Source organism: Cynocephalus volans, chromosome 10, assembly GCF_027409185.1.
Source record: "Cynocephalus volans isolate mCynVol1 chromosome 10, mCynVol1.pri, whole genome shotgun sequence".
In the NCBI taxonomy this organism is placed as follows: domain Eukaryota; kingdom Metazoa; phylum Chordata; class Mammalia; order Dermoptera; family Cynocephalidae; genus Cynocephalus; species Cynocephalus volans.
Genome location: NC_084469.1, coordinates 44,320,677 through 44,347,833, shown reverse-complemented (window position 1 = coordinate 44,347,833; position 27,157 = coordinate 44,320,677). Strand labels below are relative to the sequence as shown.

Here is a 27,157-nt window from a genome sequence, read left to right as displayed (position 1 = left end):
ACTGGTCATCTTTTAAGAAATAAATTTAAAAAATGGTTGCAAGGGCCCCCTGGGGATGCCAACCTCAGCCTCCACTGGGCCAAGTCTCCACTGCAACCCCTGGCCAACCCCCCAGGAAGAGCCCACCCTGAGGAAGACCCCGTGTTCTCCATGCCACCCCAAGCTGGGCCTGCCCCTGTGAGCCAGGCTGCACCCTCTTTCTCACCACCAGGCTCATCACTGCCCTCTATCCCGACCTGGCAACAGAGTTCAGCAAGTTTACAAGTTTCCTGTTTGAACAGGAATCATTTTCAATCCTTTATTTCAGAAAGGAGAGCGGACAGATCAAGGGGCTTAGAAAAATACAGAACCAAACTCAAAACTCTCATCCTGGTGTGCAGGGCCAGGGTCCTGGGGTTTTGTGCTGGGCAGGGGCTACCCTGGGAGGGGCTAAGAGGGGAGGCACTTTAGGACACCACTCAGGCTGTGGAGGGTGCGAGCTGGGCCTTGAAGCAACTAATTTCTGGTTTCTACCACAGGACAGCCCTGTGTGTGAGGAGACTGAGGGGGTTTCATCCTGGGAGACCCCCTCTCCAAGTGCCAGAGGAGGTGGCAGCTGAGGGAACGAGGTGCCCTGACAGTAACCACTGCCTCTAGGGGCCTAGGCAGGCCCAGCTCCCTGCCCCAGCATTAGGCCACCATCTGCTTTAGGCCCTGGTAGGGGTTTAGGTAGGCAGCTTGCTCCCTCAGTGCCCACAGGGGCAGGCGGTAGAGATGCAGGCTCAGGGCTCCAAACTCGGAACCCCCATCGGAGGGATCAGTCTCATAGGAAATGCTTCCAGCCAAGCCCAAGTCCCCCAAGCTTGCCCCCTCTGTCTCGACACACTCTTCATCATCTGCCTACTGAAGAAACTTCTGGAAACAGCAGAGATTTGAGGAACCCCTTCCTGGGGTGTGTGTATTTGTATTTTTCCTGTTTGGGCATTTGTATGTGCCAGTGGGTCTGACTCCCCAGGGAGACAAGGCCGGTGGGCAGGAGGCCCGTAGGAGCCGCTACTTCTTCACGATCTGGATGACATCCTCGTGCTCCATAGTGTGGGTCAGGCCCACCCGCTGCGGGCTGTACTTGGTGCTGGTGCCCTAGGCAGGGAATGGAGGCAAAGGGGCCACGTCAGCCTCTGGACTGGCCAAGGCTGAGGGAGCTATCACTGGAGGAAGGTGGGTGTGTGTGTGTTGGGGGTGAATGCCAGAGTGTAAAGTGGGGGCGTCAGATGGCAGGATGTCCCCAGTGATCTCTTCATCCCTGCATCTCAGAGGTGGTGGAGGCCTATGTCCAGCCTAGGTGAGCATGCATACTCCATGGAGTGGGACAGACACAGATACTCCAGTCCCCACGCAGAAGGACAGGGACACTGCACAGAGGAGCACAAATGTCTTGCTCTGCACTTAACCCAGAGGCTATGTTGGGTCTAACCCCCGCCCCCCCTCCAAGACTCACCCACACCAGAGCATACTTGAACTGGCTGGCAAGTGACCGGTGGATGCGGTGGCACTGGAGGACAGGAGAGAATCAGGGAAATGAGGCTCTGCCCAACTCCATCCCAAGCACAGCCACATACCCAAAGCCCAGGGCACATGACGAGAAGCAGCAGTTCCCATAGCACATGCTCAAACAGTCCAGGCCTTGTGTCAAGGAACGTCACGTGCTCGATTTGCAAGCAGCCTCCTATTGAAGACTGCAAGCAGTTCTGTAGTTCCCACTCCTGGGTTTGCCAAAGAGCTACGATGCCCAGTTAGGATTGTTCCCACAGCCGTTAGAGAAAGGCTGGGGACTTGGCTGTTTGTGGCCTTCTGCCTACCATGCCTAAATGATAACCTGACAGCTGCTCCTTTGCAATGGGCCAGGGTGGCTTTTCAAGACACTTGGTCACTCTCATTTCTCCTGGCCCCAGCTGTGGCCTGGAACCTCCAGCAAACCAAATCACCTCCACCCCCACAACAGTCTATATCCCTCAGAGCTCCTGGGTAGGGATGAAGGTCATAGGAATCCCTCCCAGTGCTCTCAGGAAGGTGGTAGGAAACCCTGGAAGGGGCAACCAGCAATTGCCCGAAAACGGGGACCCCTTGTTGCCATGGTGATGGTAGGCACAGTGGAGGTAGGGAAGGGAGGAGACTGTGCAGTGTGGCTCCTCCCCCCTTGTGCCTACAAGCCTTACAGGCCCTGGCTGGAAACCACATGCCTCAGCCCAGCTTCCATGGGAAGCTGTCAGGCCTGCAAGAATACTTCCCAAGCATATACAGGAATCTAACTGATTCCGGTCTCCTCTATGTGACCAAGGAAGCCACAGCCGCAGAGGATAGAGTGTTGCTGCCAGTGACAAGGATGCATACCCACAGCAATCAACTCCAATGCTCAGTTTTTTTCTGGACCAGAGAATGAAAACTGATGGCCTAGAGGTAGAGTCAGCTCTGGCCTATGAAAGAGTTTTAGGTTTTATTCGGCTTGCTCATCATTAAAAATAAAAGAAAATAAACTCACTGGCAAAGTTTAAAAGGCAAGGTTATGTAGTCACTGGATTCATTTGAATCTCTGAGAGCTTTAGGAGCACTGGCCTGATCCTCACTCCTGAGGCAGATGAAGTGTGAGCTCTGCACTTTGCCACAGGCCCCACCATGCCCTAGTGTCCCCAACACAAAAGTCAAGCCTTTTCAGCAGGAGCCATTTACCACTCGCTCTCTGGTTCTTCTTGTGGGAGAGAAGTATTTTCCTGTACTCATGTCTCTAGCAACAAGGGAAGAATGGAAGGTCATCCAAGAACACCATCACTTTAAGAAAAATGGGAGAGTGTATTTGGGGGAAGACGATTACTCCTTGAAGTCTGCTGTGTCTCATTCCTGAGAGCTCAAGTGTGTTCCCTGCCTCAGGCCTTTTCGCCATGACCCCTTCATAGGCAAGGCCTTAGTCAGCTCTCACCAGCAGTGGCAGAGGGCCAGGGCCTGGGCGCTCTACAATACCCTGGAGGTCATTTACCCCAGATGAGGAAGCTGAGGCATAGGATGGGGGAGCTGGGGCATGACCCCCAGTCTCGCTAGCTGATGTCTACCTGGTTCATCTACTTTGGGTCCCTGTTGTCAGTATTCAGGCTGTGATGATCTCCCTGGGCAAGGGCAGGACTTTCACTTACACTCCGTGGCGCTGGGACAGTTGAGTGTCCTCTGCTGAGGGAGGCCCCTATGGGGAGGGCAAGCTGGGAGAGAAGTGACCACTGAAGGGCAGGCCTCTCTGGGACAAAGTCCAGGCTCTAAAGCAAGGCTCCCAAAGCCCCTCCCCATCCCACCAGCCTCTTCTCACCCTTGGGTCCAGCACCTGCAGCCTTTGCCCCTCTGTTCCCCACCTTCGCTCCTGCCTCTGGGCCTTTGCACCTGTTATTCCCGCTGCCTGGGACACCCTTCTCCTCCTGGTGTCTCCTGTTCTTCCCAGGCATGGCTGAAGCTCCACATCTTGTGGGGCAAGCAGCTGAGGGCATGAGAGGGCTAAAGAAACTGCCCCGAGCAGGTGCAGGGTGATTCCAGGAAGGGCCAGCACATGCAGACACCTGTCTACAGCCTGCTGGGTTCCTGGCAGTAGACACTGCAGCCATAGGCTCCAAAACAGACCTGTGGGACAGAGCTTCCAACACGGAGCTCCTTGTGAGTGACTGAAGGGATTTGGGAGGGTAATCCCGGGTTTCCTTGGCTCATACCTGGCACACTAACTTGCAAGCCCAGGCCCTGAGGAAGATGTGACTTTGCCTGGCCTCAACTGTATCAGTACCTCAAGGCTGGCACCCAGAGGCCTTGGGCTGGGCTTGTTGAATGAACAAACACCTGAGACCAGACTGCAGGCCCACCCATCGCTGTCCTAAGGGCCTGCAGGGACAGCTGGGTCTCACAGTGTCCCCTGTCTCCACAATATAGATCCTGGGAAGAAATGAGTTCAAGGAAAACAAAACCTAAGGAATAAAAGCCAAGGAAGATGACTGTGTGACTTGAGGCCTTGTCCCAGGCTCTAGACCATCACCTGCTCCTGCAGGGTCACATTTAGGCCACAGAGTTCTGTACATGGAAATGCACCCTTATGTTCCCTGAGCCCAGAGCGTCCCCCCTGGGGGCCTCTGCATGCCGGCTCCCCTGCCGGGAACACTCCCCACCCCCAACTCTCCACTGTCAGACCCGCTCATTCCATAGGCCAGCTCAGGTCTCCTCCCCCAAGTGGCCTTCCCGCCTAGTGTAGACTGGGTGGCTCCCCTTCCCCACCTGTATGTGACATTTAGCTCTGGGATTGGGTGCCTGGCATCTGCTGACTCCAAAGGACCCTACTTCTGGTGGGAGTCGGGGCTGCTTTGTTCAGTGCTGATGCTCAACAAGCTTGTGATGAGTGCAGGAAGCATTCAAAGCCATCCCAGCTGGGGGGCCGGAGGTGGGAGTAGGAGGGGCAGGCAGGCTGGGGGCTGAGTTGGGGGTGAGGTGGGGACAGGCATAGGAGGCCCTAGTCAGATCTGCCACCAGGAGTGAGGGAGGAAGGGGGTCTGGAGGCCTCTCCTACTCTCACAGCTCCAGCCCCACTGGGAGAACCACGACTTGGAATAACAATACAGAAACAGCCAGGCTAGTAGCTGTCCTGGACTGAACACGTGCACGGCGGCAGCCGGGGAGCCTGCAGCACTGGGAGCCGGGGGACACGGAACTGCTCATTGGCATCTACCCAGTGCCAGGCAGCATGCTGAGCACCTTGTGCACTTGACCTCATCCCATGCAACCCTCCTAACCACCCAGGGAGGAAGGCAGCATCACCCCATCTTGCAGGAGAGGGACAGAGGCCCGATCTGCACCTGGGAAGGGGTGGTGCGGGTGTAACCCCAGGCCTGTCTAATTCCAGAGCCTGCTGCGACATCTAAGAGTGAGGCAAGGAACCCCCCCATCGGTAGTGCCCCAGGCAGAACAGGGCCTGAGGAGCCCACGAACCTCTCATCCCCTTGTCTGGGCGGGTCCCGTCAACTCACCACATGCTCCACAGAGGCCCCTTTCCGGAGAATGATGGCATCCGTGAAGTCTGGCCTCTCTGCAGGGAGAGGTGGGGGAGAGCTTGTCAACCTCCCGGTCACACTCCTTTGTGACTCCTCTCCCTAAGGAGAGCTGGCTGCAGAGGCCCTTCTGGTCTTCCAAGCCATGGCCTAACCAACCCCTGCTATCTGATACACCCTCAGTATAGATCCCTGTGCCGTCCTCTACCACCTTGACCCTAATAGATCAAAGCCCAGGATTCATACTGCCTGCCACCCCATAAGCTGCGACAGCACCAATGAAACCACTCGGAGCATGTGGACTGAACAGGCAGGAAGTGAGAAGCTGCTGGAGTCTGGGGGAGGAAGCTGTAGCTCTCCCCTACCAACAAGATCAGAGTTGATGCAAACTGCCCAGAACTCAGCTGCTGAGTCCCCAGGGCACATGAGTGTGTGTGTGCCGGGGATGGGGACACGGGGTGGCTCCTGTGGCTTCAGCTGCCTAAAGCTTCTGATGTGGGGCCTGCCACCTGTGGGGGAGATCAGGAGAGCAGTGACTGCTACAGTTGGTAGGGACTCCAGGGCTAGCCCACTGCTGTCCCTGGGCCTCCCAGGACCCCTCAAGACCAGCAGCTCCAGAACTCTGCATTCTGCCATATGGGCCCAGGCCGAGGTCTATACCAGTCTCGGGTAGAGAGCAGTTCCCGGCTTTGACAAGAGCTGAGACATGTCCAGACAAGCTGAGTGGGGCTGGCACCAGGGTCTCTGCATGCCACAGGCAGGCCTGGCAGCCTTCTGGGGAGGGAGAGACTCAGCCAGTTTTCCAGGCTGTGGGCCACCTGACTCACGTCCTCTTTTCTTGGTGTAGATGCAGGTCAGGGCCAAGTACTCCCAAAGCATCTCCAGCAGGTAGTCCAGGTTGAGCTTCATGCCGCAGCTGTAGGAAGGAAGATGGCCAGACAGGGCCCTGGAGCTCAGAGGCTGGGCACAGGCACCAAAGCCACTATAGGCCTGCAGGTGCCCATGGGGAAACACGCCCATTATTCTAATCACAGCTTGTTGCTTCAGTTACCAGTCCCTCTGGGCACCAATCGCTGTCATGCCCAACAGAGCTCAGCTCTCTCCTGGGTGTCGGCACAGCTGCATGGACCTATGGAGGGCCCAGGTGTCTGCAATGGACATGGGGCCTGCTGCGGGGAGGCTGGCCTGGGGCAGTGACGGGATCATGCACAGAGTCCAGGAACTCTGACATCCAGAGCTCAGCCCTCCCTGAGAAGAGAGGCTTCCAAGAGGCCCAGAGCAGCCCAGCAGGGATTTCAGCATGAGCAGGAAGAACCCAGGCTCTGAAAATGCCCAGACCAGGGATGGATACTGGCCTGACCGTTTGCGGCAGTGTGGCACTGACTGGTGTCCTGACCTGTGTAGAGCTGTGTGAGCATGAATGGATAAAGGTGTAGCTGCTCTCATGCCCCAAGGTCAGCATGTCCTCAGGCAGCCCCTGAAAGGCCTGGGATGCAGCAGGAGGGAGGAGGAGCTGAGGCTGTCCTGCGGGAGGGATGCTGCTCTTTGAAGTGGCTGCAGTGCCCAGGCTATGTCCCCAGCATGGACTAGGATCCTCACCCATCAGTTGAACCAGCCACCCCCACTTGGTCTCTGAGCGTCTTGCCCCCCATAAGCCAAGCCTCACTGTGAAACTGCAGGGAAACTAGTAACATGGAGACCATGGACAGAGGTAGGAAGTGAATAAACAGCCCTTAGCCCGAGTGCAGGCAGCACCCCAGGCACCCACCCTGTAATGGGCAGGAAGCCCACCTGAGAACTTTAGTTCCCTTTTTCCCCTGAGCTGTGTGTGGTCTGACAGAAGCCATGCCTTCCAGAGCACAAGGAGAGACAGGCTCACACCTGGGCTTTCTGGAAGCCTGCAGTTCATTAAGCTGAGAAGCCTCTTAAACATTACACCTCTGTTAATAACATCCTTCTCTGTTTTCTTAATCAGAGCCCATCACACATCACCCACCCTGTCCATGCCAGTTTGGGTCTGGAAAAAGCCAATACCCCGGCAGCCATAGTAAGGGGACCCTCCTGCAGCATTTCCTTGGCCTCATGAACAAACTGCTCTGCCCGGGAGGAAATGCTGGGCTCAGTGAGGGTCATGCGCTGCTGGAGGCTGTGGCTGGCTTCTTCTCCCCCTGCAGCTGAGGTGACTGGGAAACCAGACTGCTGGGATCAGAACACAGAGAAGGGACACCAGAGTAGCAGGATGCCAGCAGCCTCACCTAATAACCACACTGTTGGGTTTCCGGGCCAGGCGGTCCACTTCTTCCATCGAGATCTGGTCGATCTTGTTATAAACCTGAGATTGAAAAGGTGGTGGTGAGTGCTGGGGAAGGAAAGGAGCAAGGCAGCCCAGGAAAAGGCCCTTAGATGGTGCTGCCCCTGACCATGGTTCCCCCTCGCTCACTGAAGCATGGGGAGCGGATTCTAAGTGTCCCACAGAAGCCAAGGCTGGGCTGGAGCCCTGGTTTCCAGCTCTCCATGTCTGCAAGATTCAAGCAGCCCCTGAGGTGTAGGTGAGGTGAGGGACAGGGAGAGCCCCACTTCCTTCTGCTCTCGTTAGAGGCTGGCCTGGCTGGGAAAGCAGAGGGGTCAGCCATCTGGGTCCCAGGAGCTCAGGAAATGCTTTCAGAGGAAAGGCCATATGGTCTGGGGCAACACTTACATACAGACAGGGCATGTACACCCGGTTGCCCACGATCACATCGATGAACTCGTCTGGGGAGCAGTCTTCTCGGAAGAGCACTTCTGCATTGAAGATCTCTAAGGGGCTCCGATTAAGGGCAACTTGTGCGCCAACAGCCCCTTGTGCCCCCAGAGTGGAGTGCCCAAAGAGCTGAGCAGGAGACACACTGGCTGCAAGTGTCTCATGGTCATCTGCTTGCAAGGTTTTACAAGATTTTAAAGCTTGGGGCTGGCCAGTTGGCTCAGTTGGTTAGAGTGTGATGGTGATAACACCAACATCCAGGGTTCAAACCCTGCACTGGCCAGCTGCCCCCCCCCCCAAAAAAAAGATTTTAAAGCTTGGGAAGACCCCCTCATCTTTTTTCCCAAAAGGAGCCACAATATATAAAAAATTCAATAACAATTTAAATCTTTAGTTAGGCAGGGGAAAAAACATACTTGCCAGAATCCCCAAAGCACCTCAATAGAACAACATGTTCCAGTGCCAGGAGCATCATGTGGAAGCTGGTCTAAGTCAGCTTCTCCCTATGCAGGCTCTCCCGTGGGGGACTGCCCTGCCTCTGCCTGCACACTCTGGCGACGAGGGGCTCACCACCTCACTAGGCAGCCTATCCCACCATGAGACAGGTCTGACTCTGAGTTCTCTGTACGCTGAGCACAACTCTGCCTCTGAAGACCTGGCCTGTCCTCCAGAGCCCTAGAACCCAACCAGCCCCAAAACAATATTTTAGAGGTATACACATAGCCCCGGTTCTCCCTGAGGCTTCTCCAGGCCAACCCCAGGTCCTCAGGAGCTGTTTCTCACAACATCTTGTCTTTCTTCTAGATGTCACCTGGCCATCACAGTGCCTAGTCCTTGTTGAAGAGCCAGGAGGCCATTGTTAAGTGCGTGGTTGCAGCCCTGGCAGTCTGGAGCCTGGTGAACACACAGGCAGCGGGAGACAGGAACTGCCTGTGTCATTGGGCTGGACCTCTCTGGAGGCTACTCAAATGAATTGGGGGATCACTGGGGGTGATCTGCTGCCACCCAAGGCCACAAGGCCTCCTGTGTTAGTTGGCCCTCCCCCTCTCCTGACAGCTGTGGCTGCCCTCCCCTCGCCTCTCTGTCAGGGAAGGATACTGTACTCGTGCAGGATAAGCTGCACCAGCTTTTCTGAGCACTGGGTCAGCATGACTGTTGAGTTAAAGGAGATGCCACCACCTTTCTTGGGCTGGAGGAAGAGACAGGGAAAGGGAGAGCTGCTGACGAAGGGGCAACAGCAGTGGTCCCACGGCCTCAGCTGCGGGCCAGTGCAATCCCAACCTGCCATGCCCTGGCCCGTGGGCCAAGAGGGGCCTCACCTTGAAGTAGATGTTGGGCTTGTGCTTGTTGAGGCGGATGCCCACTGACTCCAGCTCCTTCTCCAGCAGAGACCTAGGCAGAGTGCCCCATGAGCCTTTCCAAGGCTGCCCAGAAGCATGACGTGCAGCTTCCCCTGTCCACCTAGAAGAAACTCCCTCCTCTGCCCCATTCCCTAGCAACCTAGGGAGTATCTCCTCCCACCACCCCAAAGCTGCAGGGAGTTCTACTCCCCACCATGTCTGGCTCACAGCCAACATGTAGAGGCAGGCCTGGTGTGCCCCTCAGCTGGCAGGGCGTGGGGAGAAAGGCTTCTGCTGTCTGGGGCTGGGGTCCTTGTGGATTCTGGGCAGTGACCGGGGTACCTGGGCCTATGAGGGCAGGAGCCAGAGCCAGGCCACCCTCCTTAGCCCCAGCCCCAAGACACCCCTGTGCTGGCTGGACACAGCCTCAAGGAGAGGACATCCCAGGCTGGGTTGCATTGGGGTTAGCCTGTGAAAAGTCCTGCCCCTACTGCTACATGCGAGAGGAACAAGTAACCATCAGACTGGCCCACCATGAGCTCAGGGACACATCTGCCCTCCCCAGACATGTCAGCCTGCCCCTGTGCCCCACCCTGCAGACCTCTGCACTTCTCCCTTGGTGGCGTCCAACATCATTATGACAACATCGGCCGTGCGTGCCACAGCGATCACCTGCCGGCCACGGCCTTTCCCTGGACAGGTGGAAGGGATGCGGTTACATCTTGGCAAGGAAAAGTGACACAGGCAGGACCCATATGACCTGCACCCAGCCCACGGTGCCTTGGACACCTGTCCTTTACAGAACCCCACAGTCTCAGCCACATGCCACCCCTAGGCTGTGATTTCCTTCACATTTTTCTTTAATCCACATGCTATTTTACTCTTGGAGACTTATTTCAGAAGGAAATCCACCATCACCACCTCAAGTGGAACAAGATAATAATGGCCGTCATCCCTCCCTTGCTATGTGTCAGGCCATGGGCCAAATGCTTCATGAACATTTCCTCACTGAATACTCAAAGCTATGCTGTAAATTGAGTATTATTATGCCCATTTTACAGATAAGGAAACTGAGGCTTGGCTTACACATACCCAATCACTTGCACAAGATAACAAAGCTAGTGAGCTGCCAGCATTTGAACTTGAGCCTGTCTTTTTTGAAAACAGGCTAATAGATCCAGGAATCCAGGGTGATTTCCATGACAACCACACCCAATTTCAACAATCAGTGACAGAGCTCCAGTTGCCTGTCACCCACCTGTCCCTGCCTCTCACCTTGTGCTGCACCTTCAATAATTCCGGGAAGATCCAGGAGCTGGATGTTGGCGCCTTTGTACTAGGACACAGAAAAGAAGGGTGAGGCACAGCTGGGCCGCTGCTGGGAAGGGCCTGTCTGGATGGGGGACACCTATAGTGGCGCCACAGCTCAGGGGCTGTGGGAAACTCTGGTGACAACCCATGACCTTGTCACCACCCCAACCCAGTGCAGACCACAAGCCTATGAGCTGAAGAGCCACCTGAGGAGGGCTTTTGAGATCTTCCATTCCCATAACACTCAATGCTGCTGGTAATAGCTCCTCACAAATAAATCGCTTCACCATGAGACTCAAGGCCACAGCACCCGGATGGCCAAGGCACACACAGCCTAAGGCTCTGAAGCTTTACGCAGAAAGGATGCAGCCAACAGGCTATGAGTGACAGAGCCAGGGTGGTGGGGGAGTGGAGCACAAAGGACACTAGGCAGAGCTGCCACATGCTGGCCTCTTGTAATGCATCAGGACTCCAGGCCCGGCTGGGCATCTCTGGAGGATCCCCATAAGTGCCAGTGCTTGAGGGCAAAGCACTCAGTCCAGAGCCTACCCCCGCACAGGGATGCCCACCCGCAGACCCCTGCATGCACACAGTGCATACACACAGTGCAAGCACAAGCACACCCCTTGCCCCTTCTGGGGCCAGCAACCCCCTTACTTCAATGACCCCAGGGATGCATGTCAACGTGGTGAACTCATAGGATGCAGCTTCGCTGGCTGTGGAGGTCATCAGACTCAAGAAGGTGGACTAGGAGAAAAAGGACATCACTGCACTGAGGAATCGTGTCCCAGCCTCCTGGGAGGGTCCCCGTGGGGCTGGAAGCCTGCTGGGTGCCAGCAGCAGGAAGGGCCCTCACAATAACAGGAGTACCTCCAAGATGTGGGTGGGTGTGAAGAGAACTGCCCAGCTGAGAGAGTTGCCTCTGGCCCTACCTGGGAGTGGTTGGGCACCACAGACCTTACATTCCTCAGAGGCCTCAGGCCTTGGGTGGACGTAGGGACCTGGTTTCTAAGGGCTTCCCCACATAAATCAGGAGACCTTTCCTAGCCCCTCACAACTCTCCAGAAGCTTCTGGCTCCAGAGAACTTTGAGTAGGCGATGGCCCCATAGCACTCCTGAAACCAGTACCAGAACTTGCCATCCACCCAGGGAGGACGTGAGATGTGCGAGGAGATGTGGGAGAGAGGACAGAGGTGGGAGAGAGGTGCTGCGGTGGTGGTGGTGGGGGTAGGGTAGGGAGGAGGGAGCTGCGAAAGGACGGGTGTGACCACTTGGGTTCACTGTGGCCGAGAACTGGAGAGGCCTGGCTCTGGATCCCGCCCCTGCTGGGAGACCCTGGGTAACAAAGTCCATCCTCTGAGCTTCAGGGTCCTCACATGTAGAATGAGCACCAGCCCTGTCCCTGCCTCACAGGACTCTCCGAGGTTAAGGAGATAAGGCCCAGACGCATCTAGGTTGGAACTCAGTAACATCTCAGTGATGGATGTTGCAGCCAACAGGCCCAGAAAGGCAGTGGACAGAGCCAGAAAGAAAAGAAACCCAGACACATGTCTCCCACCCCTCCTAATCAGCAGGGGCCTGAGAACAAGACACCCAAGACTCAGTTGCCATGGTGCTGGCCTCCTTGCTGGCAGGCAGGAAGGCTGGGGCACATCTCCCTTACGTACCCTCAGATCTCTGAAACCCACAATGGGGCTCTGAAGAACAGACTGAGTCCTCAAATCTAGAATCTCTAAGCCTTGGGGACCTCCCAGAAACTCAAGTTAAGAGGAAAAACTGGTGGGGTAGACAGTAAGAACAGACAGGTATGGATAGACAGAGTGGCCCCGGGAGTAATGGCTGCCGAGACACTGGAGGCCAACCTTGGGGACACCTCCTGATCCTGTCTGACCTCTGTGAGTGACAGGCCTGGGACTTTCCACAGTAGGAGAACCCATATTGCCAACAGGACAGGTGGGATCTGCCACAAGGCGCAGATCCCACAGGGCATGGCCCTTGGTAACTATAGTGGCTTCTATCAATCCCACTCTCTCTTGCTTGCTGATACACATACCAATTACACAGGCAGAGGGAAAAAACAAAACAAAACAAAACACTGCTCGGCCTGCAGCAAGCACTCAAGAAGTGGCAGCTGTTACCAACTTCCCCTGTGCTTGGTCCAGACTAATGGGCTCAATACACTGTTTAGCTGAATTGATTTAGAAGCTACTCCCCGCCAGCACCTTGTCCAAGCACCCTGGTCATTGCTCATTTGGTCTTTATATTAGTACCTCTTTGCTGGCCTCACTACTTCCACCCTGGCCCAGCTTTAGCCTGTTACCTCTACAACAGCCAGAGCGATGATGTTAAAAAGTAAGTCAGTGCCCCGATCTTGGTTTCTAACACGACTCTCTAATAGAAGGAAACAGGGCTCCTTGGAGAAAGGCTGATTCTAGGCTGGGGAACAGATTAAGCATCTTGCAGTGTCATGGGCAGGAAGTGATGGAAAAACGCAATGACAGGAGTACCTCAAAGCTCCAAAGCTAGAACAATCTGAGCAACAAAAGATCACAGTGTGGAATTAGACTCCAATATATAACACAAATACCCACAAGTCCATACTGACATCAGTAAATGATTGAATAAAACAAATAAATGAAAGAGAAGAGACAAATCTCCCATGCAGAAGAATTCCAAATAATTTACATAGGGGCTGTGCATAGTGACTTCCCTCCTGAGAGTACAGGATGGCACTTACCCGACGTGGGCACTCCTGAACTCTCAGGAGGGTAAGTACACAGCAACTCTACAGTGCAGGAACCTGACACTCACTTCCTCAGACAAGGGGTCAAGGTCAACATCAACAGGGTTCTGGACCCTTGATATGATGTGATGAGAAGGCACTTTACCTCCGTGGTCTACCCCCTACCCCCGCAAACCCATAACCCTAGTCTAACCACAAGAAAAACATTGGACAATCCCCAATTGAGGAACTTCCTACAAAAAACCTGATCAGTACTTCTTAAAACTGTCCAGGTCATCAAATCAAGTCAAGGAAGCTGTCTAGAAGAGCCTAAGGAGACATAAGAACTGAATGTGATGTGAGACACTGGAACAGAAAAAAGACAGTAGGGAAAAACTAAGAAAATCTGAATTAAATATGGACTTGAGTTAATAATCACAAACCAACACTGATTCATTAGTTGTGACAAGTGTACTACACTAGTGTAGAATGTTAACATTAGGCAAACTGGATGTGGGGTATATGAGAACTCTGCACTATTTTTGCAATTTTTCTGTAAATCCAAGGCTACTCTTTTTTTGGTGGCTGGCCAGTACGGGATCTGAACCCTTGACCTTGGTGTTACCAGCACCACACTCTAACCAAGTGAGCTAACCAGCCAGCCCAAACCAAGACTATTCAAAAATTAAAAGTTTAGGGCAGGCCGGTTAGGTCAGTTGCTAAGAGTGCGGTGTTGTAACACCAAGGTCAAGGGTTTGGATCCCTGTATAGGAAAGTTGCCAAAAAAAAAAAGGCTCATTTAAGAAAAAGTCAGCTCATGTCTCTTTTCTGCTCAAAACCCTGCAATGATACTTATCTTACTCCCCACATAAAAAGTAAATCAATATAGATTTTGTGCTAAACTGAGAAGCTTTCAAAAGAAACTGAGAAAACTCTAGAGTGCCTTCCGCTTCACTCTTCACTCCAATCCAAAGTCCTTACAGCGGCCCACAAGCTCCCCCATCCTCTGACTCTTCTCTTACTGCTCTCCCTGCCGCTCACTCAGCCCCATCCGCCCTGGCCAACCCCACCCCTAACACACCAAGTGAGCTCCCACCTAAGGGCCTCTGCACTCACTTTTACTTCTGTCCAGGGCTCTGCAAGCTCCCTCACCTCCTTTAGGCCTCTGCTCAAATATCCCCTGGCCAGAGAAGCCTTCCCAGACCCCCTGACATAACTAGCAGGACCTCCACCCCATCACTCGCCACCCTCCCACTCCTCACCGCTTAATACACCCTGAGAATGGGAGTTCTGTGTGGGCAGGAACATTCATTCCTGCTGTGTCTCCAGTACCTGTCAGTACCAGCACATAGTACACAACTCCATAAACATTTGTGTGTGATGGCTGAGTTGGGAGACCACGTGCAGCGACTTCTGCTTGGAAGAGGCAGGAACATCCTCTGTGTTAGGAAGATAAAGGGGTGGAAACTGATCCTGTGGGGGGCCTGGGGTTAGCTGTGCAGGGAGGTGCCGACAGTCATCTGCTTGGAAGATGACCTCCTGCCTTTCTCCCCAAGGCCCACACTGACCATCACTGACCTTACCCACAGAAGGAAATCCAATCAGTGCGACACGGGCATCGCCTGACTTCATGACATCAAAGCCCTCTCCTTTGGACGAGGCAGATTTGGATGGTTCCAGGAGCTGGGCCCGATACTTGGCGAGTTTTGCTTTCAGCAGACCTAGGTGATACTCGGTGGCTAAAAGACATAAAGCATGACAGAAGGTAAATGTCCAGGGTCTGAGCCTGGTGGGTCAGGAGGGGCTCTACACATGACCCAGTGCTGGCTGGGAACATCAAAACCACACAGTACTCCCTGTCAGGGAGATCAGGAAGGAAAACTGCCCTTCTGCTTAAAATGCCCCATTTGGCTTCTCACTTCATTTAGAACAAAATCTAGTCCCTGTGTTGAAGCCTCCCCGCTCTATGTCAGTGGTTCTCAATGGAGGCAGCACCACTCCCTGGGAGGTGTTCTAGAAATTCTGGGAGATGCTTTCTATTCCCTCTTGATAGTGAAGTCCTCGTGGCATCTATTGGGCTGGGTCCAGGGAAGCCAGCTGCCCTACAAAGTGTGAGCTAATCGTGCCCAGCCAAGAGCTGTCCCAAGTCCCATATGACTTGACATGTCCCAAAGACAGCCACAGAGGGAAAACCTGGTCAGGATCACTGGGGCACAGAACCCAGCTGTTTACATATAAACACAGGGTGTTTTTTGCAGTCTTAATATACACTGAAATTCCCAGGTATGCAACTACTGTGTACATTAGGGAAGACGACAGCATACTTTATTAGAATCCTTACCTACAACTGCTCACCATTTTGGGATACCATGCTGCCACAGCAATTACTCTTGCAGGAGATCTCAGTGGCCAACACAACACACCTGTATTGGTCTGCATGACTCTTGCAGGAGATCTCAGTGGCCAACACAACACACCTTTATTGGTCTGCATTGTGGTTGCCACATGCCCAGTGATTCTACCCAGAGGTGTGAACATCTCGCTGCTTCCTTATAACCTCATTATATCTTGGCAGAGTCCTAGCATTTACATGCTGGAATAAACCCTATTTTCATTATAAATTATTTTCCTTTTTCTCCTTTATATTAATTACTATTAGGGCATTATATTAATTTTTTCAAATTCTTTGGGTACAAAAGTTATATTATTGATGGGGAATTTCATTTCAGGAAAAGAAAGGGGGGTGTTACAAAATCTTTGCTATAAAGGGGGCTGTGGTTGAGACTGAGAACCAGGATCTTACATGACCTGGCCCCTGCCTACTTCTCCAACACATCTCCTACCACTCTCCCTTGTCCACTACATTCCAGAGACACAGTGGCTTCTTTTTTTTCAGAACATGCTGACCTCTTCCTGCCTCAGGACCTTTGCACTTGCTGTTCCCTCCAATTCAACTAGATCTTCCCAGATCTGGCTCCTTCTCACCATTCAAGGCCCAGCTCAAATGCCACCTCCTCAAAGAGACCTCTCCTGCCCAGCCTCAGGGGGGCAGTGTCACACAGAGGTTGAAAGTCTATGTCAGAATCCCATCCTGCCATTACTAGCTGTTTTACATTGGAAAAGTTACTTAATCTTCTTGTGCATCAGTTTCTTAAACTGCAAAATAGGGATACTAACAGTAATAATTATTTCATCAGATTTCTGTAAGGCTTGAAGAAAGCACTAAGAACATTGCTTAGCACATAGTAAGCTCCCAACAAAAGTTGGCTATTATTATCTACAGTAAACTCAGCGCCTCCCCAGGCCCTCTCTGCCTCATGATCCTGTTTATTGTCTTAATGGCTCTTACCACCATTTGAAACTATCTTGTCTCTTTATTTCTCTGACTCCAATAGGGCAGGAACTGGGACTGTCATATCTGAATTCCCAGATTCCCCAGCGCCCAGGAAATATTTTAGCAAGTGAATGAAAAAATTGATGGCAGTGAGGAAGGGTCAAGAATGGGTTTAGCAAGTCAGGTTCACAGGGTCCTTCCTGCCAGCCCAGCTCATAATATTCTCAGCATCTCTGAGGGGAAGGACTAGGTCTTCCCTACCTTCACCACTGCTAAAGCAGCAGCATCTCTAGCCTCCCCGCTACTTTCTTGGGGTCTTATAGATGATAATCCACACAGCCACAGGGGACTTTTAGAAGAGAAATCAGACTAGTCTCCCCCCTGCTTAACACCCTCCACTAACTTCCACTGCCCTTAGTACACTAAACCCAAAGTCTTTCCCATGACCTACAAGGCCCTGCATGATTGGCCTCCGTCTCTCCCATCACTGCACCCCAGCCCCAGACCTTTTGATCATTGAACTTTTTTTTTTTTTTTTTTTGTCTTTTTCGTGACCCGTACTCAGCCAGTGAGTGCACCGGCCATTCCTATATAGGATCCGAACCCGCGGCAGGAGCGTCGCTGCGCTCCCAGTGCCACACTCTCCCGAGTGCGCCACGGGCTCGGCCCTTGATCATTGAACTTGATGCCAAGTTCCTTCCTGCCTCAGGGTCTTTGCACAGCTGTTCTTTCTGCAATGCCCCATCCTCATGGTGGTCTTTTCTATCATTCCACCTAAGTAGGCCCAATCCCCAGCCCACATCCCACCCCCAACACTCTGCTTTACCACCCTGATTTGTCTTCATAGCATTTATTGCTGGCTGAAATGATCTTGTTTATTTGGTTACTAGTTTGTAGACTATTGTCTAGAAGGTCAGCTCCATGAGGACAAGGATATGCCTGCTGTGTTCACGACTTTAACCACAAAACCTAGCACACAGTAGAGGCTTAGGAGAGATTTACAGAATGAATTATCATAGAAGACCCCCAATTCCTCAGCCTTCAGACCTAAATGGAACCAAGGGAGGGCAAACACTGAGACCAGCCACCTAGCATTTCTTGCAACTGCTCCTGCAAGCATGAACCCCACAGCACTGGCCTGGCCAAGCTATAAATTAGTAACCAAATAAACAAAATAACTTCGGCCAGCAATAAATGCTATGAAGACAAACGAGGGTGACCACCGTGAGGTCCCCTCTTGCACTTACCAGCACAAGAGGGGACAGCACGAACTTCCCAGGCCGGGCCATCAGGAGACCGGGGTTTGAAACCCGGCCCTGCCTCTCTGGATCAGATGCTTGCACTGTGAGCTGGGAGTTCTCTCCTTGGTCAACCGGTCTAGCATTGATCAGATCTCTTGGGGGACTCTGCAGTCAGAACGGGGCGTGGGACCCGCTCCCGCCTGGGCCTGCCTCGGGAGCGCTGGGCGGCCTCGGCACTTCTCTGGCACTCCTCCGCGGCCTCCGAGCCCGCTCCAGCTCTACCACGGGAGCTGTTAGCCCATTTTACAGACAGGAAAACTGAGGCGGACAGAACCGGGCCGGCCCTCACCCTTGTTCTTCTGCGTCCGAGCGATCTCTTTCTCGATCTCCGAGATCTTCTCCAAGATCCCCATGGCGGCGGCAGAGCTGGAACGCACCGACCGCTACGTCGGCGCCGGAGCAGCAGGCTCCCGGAAGCCCACGGAGAACAGCGTCCTCGTGGGCGCCCGGTGCTTCGGGATTCAGAGTCCGGGCGGGCGACGTCGCGCGGCGTGCCAGACGCTATCGGTTCCGCCTGCTGGGACGGAGGGGCGTGGCTAGGGCGGGGCGGGGCGGGGCCAGGCCGTACTGGACCAAGGCTAAGACTCGCAGGAGCCCGGCAAGGAAGAGAGAGGGGGGATCTCTAATGATGAGGCCTGAATTGCGGGTCCCCGGACGCCGCTGACTTTGACAGTGTACATAAAAAGTGCCGGTGGCTCTCCTTTTGTACAGAGGTTAAAAGCGGGTCCCCGTTTCCACCTAAACCAAGTGGTCCAACTTAACACTAGCTGCCATCAGATGCCTCCTGCTGTGATGCGGTGTAGACAGCACCTCCTATGTGGAACTCTTGCCGGAAAATACTGTACCTGAGTGTAGACACGAGGAAACATCAGACAAATGTAGAAAGTGGGACATTTTATAAGGCAAGTGGCCTGGGCTCTTCAAAATTGTCAATGACTGAGGGGATCAAAGGCAGGCAGATCGTTCTGGATTAAAAGATGTTAAGTACAATGTGTGCACCTTGCCTGGATTCTGGCTGAAAAATTTAAAAAGCAGCTATAAAAAGACATTACAAGGACAATTGGGGAAAATTTTAACTATGGATTGGATATTGAATATTATGGAGCTATTGCTGTTTTTCTTGGGTGTGATTATGTAGGAGAATGTCTTCTTAGCAGACACACATACTGTATTGAGGAGTATCTGCTTGGGCTGCCATAAAATACCATAGATTTTGTGGCTTAAACAACAGAAATTAATTTTCTCACAGGTCTGGACACCTGAAGTCTGAGATCAGGGCACCACACGGTCAGGTTCTGGGAAGGTCTCTCTTCCTGCCTTGCAGAGGGCCCCTTTCTTGCTGCGTCCTCACTTGGCCTTTCCTCAGCGCATCCTTTTTTTTTTTTTTTTTTTAAAAAGATGACCGGTAAGGGGATCTTAACCCTTGACTTGGTGTTGTCAGCACCACGCTCAGCCAGTGAGCCAACCGGCCATCCCTATATAGGATCCGAACCCGTGGCCTTGGTGTTATCAGCACCGAACTCTACCGAGTGAGCCACGGGCCGGCCCAGCGCATCCTTTCAAAGAAATCAAGCTCTGTAGTGTTTCTTCTCATAAGGACACTAATCCCATCATTAGTAGTACCCTATCCTCATAAACTCATCCCTAATTACCCCCATAGACCTCATATCCAAATACCATCACATGGGGGGTTAGGCCTGAACATATGAATTTGGGGGGACACATTTAGTTCATAACAGGGGTGAAAGGTCATCATGTCTGTACCTTACTCTCAAGTAGTTCAAAATATGTATATATTTAGAGAGAGCAGGCTAAAGTAAATGTGGCAATATGTTGAACCTGGGGGAAGGATATGTGGGTGTTTACTGAATTATTCTTTCAGTTTTGGGGGGGAGGCTGGCTGGAATGGGGATCCAACCTGTTGACCTTGGCGTTAGTTCAGTTGGCACCATGCTCTAACCAACTGAGCTAACCAGCCAGCCCTTATTTTTCTATGTCTTCAATAAAAAGTTGGGGGGTGGAGGGGAACAGGTCCTTAGAAATCTTTTACCTGTGTTCAGATCCACGGTTCATAACTGTGTAACCTTTAAACTAAGTCTGTTTCTACATCACCAAGATGGGAAGAATGTGGTTGCTGTAAAAATGAATGAAGAGAATGGCTGTAGAGCAGCTGGCATATAGTCTGCTTGCTCATAAGTTCTCCTTGAATGCCAGAGCCATTGGAAGACATGTATTCTCGTTGAGTCATATGTCCCTCCTCAGATTCAACCCATATTTATTGAGCACCTACTGTGCGCCAGGCTCTGGGCTAGGTAGGGGTTTTTGCAAGCCTTGAGCTTGCCATTCTCATCTGCATTATTCAGATCAGGGTCGTAAGCCATTCAAAGAGCCTGGCCCAGTGCTCAGGCTGTTTAACGGCAAGAGTTGAGATCCGAACCCAGGGCTTTCAATTCCAAGTCCAGTGATTCCAAGGTAACGTGATAGATTCTAGGTGAAATATATATGTATAATGTTTCTGTAAGGCTTAAAGAAAATGATGTTAATTAATCTGATTTGATCATCACACATTGTACACATGTACAATTATGTGTCAAAAAAATCTATATCCTTTTTGATGTTTTGTCTGATTGATTTATCATTTACCAAAAGAGATGCATTATTTTTCCTGCTGTCATGTAAAAATTGTCAACTTTTTCTTGTAGTCCAGGTGGTTTGTGTTTTATATATTTTAAAGTCATTAGGTGCGCTTTAATTTAGATTTCTTATGTATAACTGGGAAATTGAACATTTTCTTAATAAATAAAAAATTTTAAAGGAAGAAAATAAAGGCTGGCCAGTTAGCTCAGTTGGGTAGAGCCAGGTGTTGTAACACCAAGGTCAAGGGTTTGGATCCCCACACTGGACAGCCACAAATAAATAAAGAAAAGAAAAAAATAAAGATGATAGAGATGGGAGCACTGCAGGAACTGGGGAAATCTGTGAAGATGTGGAGTCCTGAAGGGCCCTGGCCCAGGAGTAGGTCTCTAAGTCCTCTCTGCCTTCAACTTCTACATGTTGTGGCTCTTAGGGCCTCCTTTACTGCTACCCTTGTGCCCACAGAAGCATGTTCACTTCCAGTTTACAGCTGGGGAAATTGAAGAGTTTTGGAAAATGACTCATTGTATGAGTTCATTTCTGTTGCTAATAACAGAATACCTGAAGCTGGGTAATGTATGAAGTAAATGAAATTTGTTTCTCAGAGTTTTGGAGGCTGGAAAGTCCAAGGTCCAGGGAACACATCTGGTGAGGGTCTTCTTCTGGGTGGTGACTCTCTCCAGCAATGTAGGGTGTCACATGGTGAGAAAATGGCACGAGCAAGAGCGCTAACCTTCTCACTTGCTCTCCTTATAAAGCCATCAGAATCAGGCCCATGACAACCCATTAAACCATCAATGGATGAATCATTCACAAGGGCACAGTCTTCATGATCCAATCGCCTCTCAAAAGCCCCACCTTCCACCACCATACTGGAAGTTAAGTTCTTTTCTTTTTGGTAGCTAACCAGTACAGGGGTTAAGTTCTAATATGAGCCTGCAGGGAACATTCAAAACCACAGCACTCACCTTCCAAGAGTCCTGGCATCTTTGCTGCTGTGTCTGTTTCTGTGACAATCCCTGTCGGGCCTCAGTTTCTTCACAAGTAACATGTCTACTTCAAGGGTCAAGGGAGATGACCACACATCAAGCTTTCTCTAGGCAACTGGTTTTCCTGCTTGGAAGTTCTGGGTCTCCCAAACCCTAACCTGGGAGGCCAACTATGAACCTTGTTGTTCATGCTGCCTGGGGAACCCTTGAAATGGAGTTTATACACTTCTGGAGAGGCTGCTACTGGAACTCTAGAAACGTTTGATGTGTGCATCAAGACACTATCAACAGAATGAAAAGACAACCCACAGAATGGGAGAAAATATTTGTAAATCATATATCTGATAAAGGGTTAATATCCAGAATATAAAAAGATGACCTACAACTAAACAACAACAAAGCAAGCAACCCAAGTTGAAAAACAGGTAAAGGATTTGAATTTTGTTTACCTATTCATCCATTGATGGACACGTGGGTTGTTTCCACAATCCAATCACTTGTGGATGATTAGATAAACAAAATGTAGTATATACATGCAATGGAATATTATTCAGCCATAAAATGGAAGGAAATTCTGACACATTCTACAACATGAATGAACCCTGAAGGCATTATACTAAGTGAAATAAGCCACTCACAAAAAGACCAATGCTGTATAATTCCATCTCTATGAGGTATTTAGACAAATTCAGAGAGATGAAAAGTAGAATGGTGGTTGTTAGGGGGTGGGGGTGCATAACAGGGAGTTGATAATGTTTAGCAGGTATGCAGTTTTAGTTTGGGATGAAAAAATTCTGGAAATAGTGGTGATGGTAACATAACATTGTGACACATTGTACTTAATGCCACTGAACTGTACATTTAAAAATTGTCGAAGTCATAAATTTTATGTAGTGTATATTATACCACAATAAAAAAAGACTAATTACATATAATTTGCAGAAAACCACCACCCCTTCTCCAAATACGAAACTAACAACCCTCTTCTAGAGCACTTCCCCCACGGCTACTCCCAATTAATCTGCTTTTCTAATGCAGCAAGCAAACCTCTGCAAGTTACCTATTCTCACTCTGCTTTCTCTCCTAAATACCCTCTGACCCCTTTCTGCCCCTACCATCCCATGGAAGCTGGTATTGTCAAGGTCAGAAATCATTATTAACCTCTGTTGGGCCGAGCCCGTGGCGCACTTGGTAGAGCGCGGCGCTGGGAGCGCTGCGACGCTCCCGCCGCGGGTTCGGATCCTATATAGGACTGGCCGGTGCACTCACTGACTGAGTGCCGGTCACGAAAAGGACAAAAAAAAAAAAAAACCTCTGTTGGCAGAGTCTGCACAGTGCATCACCCTCCTCCTGAAAGCACTGCCTCAAGTGGCTTCCAGGATGCCAGCTCACCTTCTACCTTGTTGGCTGTTCCTTCTGTCTCCTTTGCAGATTCCTCCTCCTGTCCATGAGCTTTCTTTTTTTTTGGTGGCTGGCTGGTACAGGAATCTGAACCCTTGGCCTTGGTGTTATAATACTATGCTCTAACCAGCTGAGCTAGCTGGCCCGGCCACCCACCCACCCATAAGCATTTAATGTTGGAGGGCCCCAGAGCTTGATTCCTGGGCCCCTCTACCCACACTCACCCCCTTAGGGATCTCATCCTGTCTTGCAGTTTTAAATACTCCATCTAGAGGCTGACAAATCCCAGATCATTATCTCCAGCTCACACCTTTCTCATGAATTCCTCCTGAATTCGTAGGTCCACCACCACTTGGAAATCTGATGTATATTTATCTCAGACTCAACATGTCCAGAGCAGACCTCCTGCTCCTGTCGCACACCCCTTCCAGCCACAACTTTTGCGCCTCAGAGACTGACCTGTCGTTCACCACATCTATTTCCCTTTCCTCTGGGCACCCAGCTATGCCCCATTTTCCAGCCCCCAAATAGCTGGGTGTGGCCGTGCACCACCCTCCCACCCCCAGCTTGGCCCACAGCTTGGTCTTCCACACACCTAGGGCAACTGAGGATGGCAGGCACAGGTTAATGGTCGCAGAGCTCATGACAGACTGATGGAGCAGAGCCCCCTCCCCAACCTGTGCCAACTGGATATGTTGTAAATGAGAAGTAAACTTCCATTAAGCTACTTAAAGTAAGGGTCTATCTCCCCAGCAGATGGCAGATGTAACTCTTCTGTTCATAAGACTTCCTTTTCCATGGCACTGGCTTCTCCATGTCATCTCCACAAATTAAAATCCTGAGGATACAAGAGAGACAGTAACCTTAATACAATGGAAACTCCATCCTTCCAGTTGCCCCAGCCAAAAACCTTGGCCTTGCCCTTGGCTAGTCTCGCTACTACACTTCATGTCCAGCCTCTGAGCAAATCCCTTTGGCTCCACTGTCAACAGGTCTGCATCTGCCAGTGAAACAAGTACCCCTCACCATCATGGCTGCTGCCTCTCCCGGGTTTGGCTGCAGCCTCCTGGCTGTCTTCGTGCTTAAGCTCTTGCACCCCGACAGTCAATCCACTGCCCCTCAGCCAGGAGGATCCCTTAAAACCTCCTCTGCTGAAATCCTCCTGCAGCTCTCATCTCTCTCTGAGGAAAAGCCAAAGTCAGTGTTCATCATGACAACACCCAGCAAGATCCCACTGGATCTGCCTCTCCCATACACACCGTGCTATTGTCCCCTCTGCCCACACCCTGCTACACACGCACTCGCCGTTGCTCTAACACAGCTGGCGCACTCCTGCCTCAGGACCTCTGCACCGGGAGTCTCCTGCCTGGAACGCTCTTCCCCATACAGCTGCTCGGCTCACCCCTCTCCTCTGGGTCTTTGCTTAAACATGACCTGCCCAGGGAGACCCAGCCTGACTGTCTGTTTAAAAAGCCACAGCCTGCACCCTGACCCAGTCTGGCACTCCCAGTCCTCCTTGCCCTGCTTTCTCTTTTCCTGTAGTGATCAGTCAGCATCGCATCTGACGTAACTTTTTTGTCTATTGCTGTGTATCTCTTGGCAAGAACGCAAACCGTCCTTGGGACCTTTTATCTGTTGTGCTCACCGATGCACCCCAAGCACACTGAGCAGTGGGTAACACGTGGCGAGCGCTCCGAAGTGTTTGCTGAAGAAACGAGAGCCCATGAAGACAAGCACCGAAGTGTGAAAAGACAGTAGCACCATCCCTTCTTTATTCTCCAAGGGCTCCAATTCTAGAAGGGATGGAAGTTCTCACTGGCTCCAGCCACACCCAAGGCAAGAACACCAGTCTGGGGTTTGCCATTTGCTATTCTGAGGTCACGCTGCTGAAAACTTGCATGGCCTCTGCCCAGGGGACCACACGCAGTCCACCAACATCACGAGCTGAGTCTGTCTGTCCCTTCAGTAGGGGAGGTGCAGTCCATCACTCTCAAACTTCCCTGTGCACTGGGAACGTCACGAACATCAGCAGGCTGTGAAAGGACTAGCCTGGGTGCTGCTGGACATCTGAATTTTAAATCAGCTCCCAGGTGATTCTAATGTGCAGACATGTTTGAGAAGCACTGTTCCAAGCTGTGCCAGCCAGAGAAGGCAGAGAGACAGAGGGGCTGGTGAGCAAGTGTGGAGGAGAGGAACGATGACTAATGCACTGAAAAATAAAGCAAGCTGAAAAATCAGGAGGAAAAAAATGGCCAAAAATAAACTTGAAGTCAGCATATGCTTCTCTACAAATGAAAAGCCTCACATGTTTTTCCCCCTATGTACAAATAGGGAGTTTCAATCTTTAGATGTTTGTGAAGAAAAATCTGGAGGGAAAAGCTGCTCAACTGCAATCCAATTTTCAGACACATATTATTTTATTTTTTTAAAAAATCAAAGCCAGCTGCCTATTTCATCACTGAGCAATTTTAATGCTTTCCTTCTCAGGTGCAGTTCAGATCAGTGGAGACGGCATTCATGTTTATGATTTTCCTTTTTCTTGTCTTGCAGTTGGTTTCATACTTAAAATGTACACATTTTCTGTTTCTACTATTCCTGTGGGTGGCTAAAAACAAAGCAAACTAAAGGTTAAAAATTGGGGATCTAAGACATGAGAGAGGGTTTTGTTAGCTGTTCTAGACTATTCGTTCCTCGAGGGCAGGGAGCATGTTTTATTTCTGTATTGTCCCCAGTACTTGGAGTGGGGTGTTGCATGCAGCAAGCCTCCGTGAATATCTTGTAGCACTGTTATTAAACAAGGACAACATTTTTACAATTTCCAAAGTACTTTCTGAAACATCTCCTTGAATCCTCCGCAATTCTTTGACCCAGCAGAGGCTGTGCCTCCTCACCTTCTGGTGAGGGAGCTTGGGCTCAGAGGTGGCTGGTGCACATGAGGGCATGTGAGGACCCGGAGATAGATGTGGAGAATGACGCCTCCATGGCTTTTCCACTGTAAAAAGTAACCAATAAATGGCATCTTAAATTATGAGTCTGGCATTATCAATTGTCTATTCCTTTCCTGATACATCCCATGGGAGAAAAATATTGTTATTGTTTAAACAATATAAGATCAGATGATATTTTACACACACAGGGGGACTCTGCCCTGCCACTGATGTAAACTCCCTTAGCATTTCAACTTGCTTAAAATTTAAACCTCTTCAACACTAAACATTCCCTCAAAAACTCGAATGATGTTTCCAGCTGCGTTCCTTGGTGACCTGTCAGACTTGATTCTGACAAACCTCCCTGTTAGGTTTCAGAAGGTGGTACCAGTTCAGGTTCAGCTACTACTTCCTAAACCCTGACAGGATGGTTTGTCAGAATCAAGTGTGATGGCCAAGTTAGGGGCCTCGGGCACAGGCTGCAGAGAATTCAAGGGTTAGAACCTGCCGCCAGCGTCTGGCTTCAGGATACTGCTGGACACGCATTTGGGAGCTGAAGGGCCTGTGCTTTGGGGTTCAGGCATTCCTCTGAGGGTCGCAGTCACAGTGGTGAAAGCAGCCTACAGATCGTCCCCCCTCATATCGCCTGTCCCGGCACCAGACTGCATATTTTCTGTGTGTTAAATAAAAAGAAAAATCATGCACATATGCGAAGAAAAAAAAAAAAAAAGCTTCTACATTTCTGAAGAAGTACAAAAATCAACAAAATGGAGCTCAAATAGAAGTGTTGAGAGGCTGAAAACTTTCAAAATGAGAAGGAGCAACCAACCACTGCAACAGCCTGTTCTCAGCCCACAGAGGTCTCTGGCCACCCTGGAGAGAGCTATGTAGCCCAGGCCAGAAAATGACCGGTTTCTTCTAGTGCAACCATTTTGATTTAGAAATAGGACAACTCACCGCTTAAATACCTTTATTATTTTTTAAAAAATTATTTGGACATTGATAGCTCTGCAAAATACTTCTCCCATTCCAAACCCTCAAACTCTTTCCACATGTCCTCCATAAAGAAACAAAATATTCATACTTTGCTCCCATTCAAATCTAATTTTTCAAAACATTTAAGATTCAAAATCAAATACTACTTTTCTTTCCCGGAACTCGTTAGTAATTTTAAATCACAATGCAACATACTTAATGGCATTTCTTTTTAAAAATTAGCTTATCAGACTATTTTACGAGGGAAAAAAAATCATTTCAAGGCCTTAGAGAATATAAATTCCCTGTTTCTGAAAGCAAAGACATTGAAAAACCCCTTTGCTCCCCTGGAGTTTGTGATTTTAACATTACCAACAGAACCAGCACACAGATTGATTTTCTACTTAATATTAGACATTGCTCAGTTACTTTTGGACTGCA

At 50.8% G+C, this 27,157-nt stretch overlaps 1 protein-coding gene and 1 non-coding gene across 3 annotated transcripts; both read right to left on the bottom strand.

Annotated features, from left to right (window-relative positions):
- Positions 1-257: 257 nt before the first annotated feature.
- On the bottom strand, positions 258-18,233 carry DRG2 (developmentally regulated GTP binding protein 2). Of its 2 annotated transcripts, none has more exons than XM_063110762.1 (13): positions 18,080-18,233; positions 14,734-14,894; positions 11,091-11,180; positions 10,398-10,458; positions 9,724-9,814; positions 9,102-9,174; positions 8,881-8,971; positions 7,741-7,838; positions 7,298-7,374; positions 5,870-5,958; positions 5,022-5,080; positions 1,478-1,531; positions 258-1,119 (listed from the first exon to the last, which is right to left on the bottom strand). In XM_063110762.1, exons 1-13 carry the CDS (start codon positions 18,141-18,143, stop codon positions 1,033-1,035), a joined length of 1,095 nt encoding a protein of 364 aa, XP_062966832.1. In that variant the 5' UTR covers positions 18,144-18,233; the 3' UTR covers positions 258-1,032. The 2 variants fall into 2 exon arrangements, with proteins under 2 accessions (XP_062966832.1, XP_062966833.1); XM_063110763.1 differs by lacking the exon at positions 18,080-18,233 and adding an exon at positions 17,737-18,071.
- TRNAT-GGU (transfer RNA threonine (anticodon GGU)) lies at positions 13,742-13,815 on the bottom strand. Its single transcript has one exon. It is a non-coding gene; the product is annotated as a tRNA-Thr (tRNA).
- Positions 18,234-27,157: the final 8,924 nt, after the last annotated feature.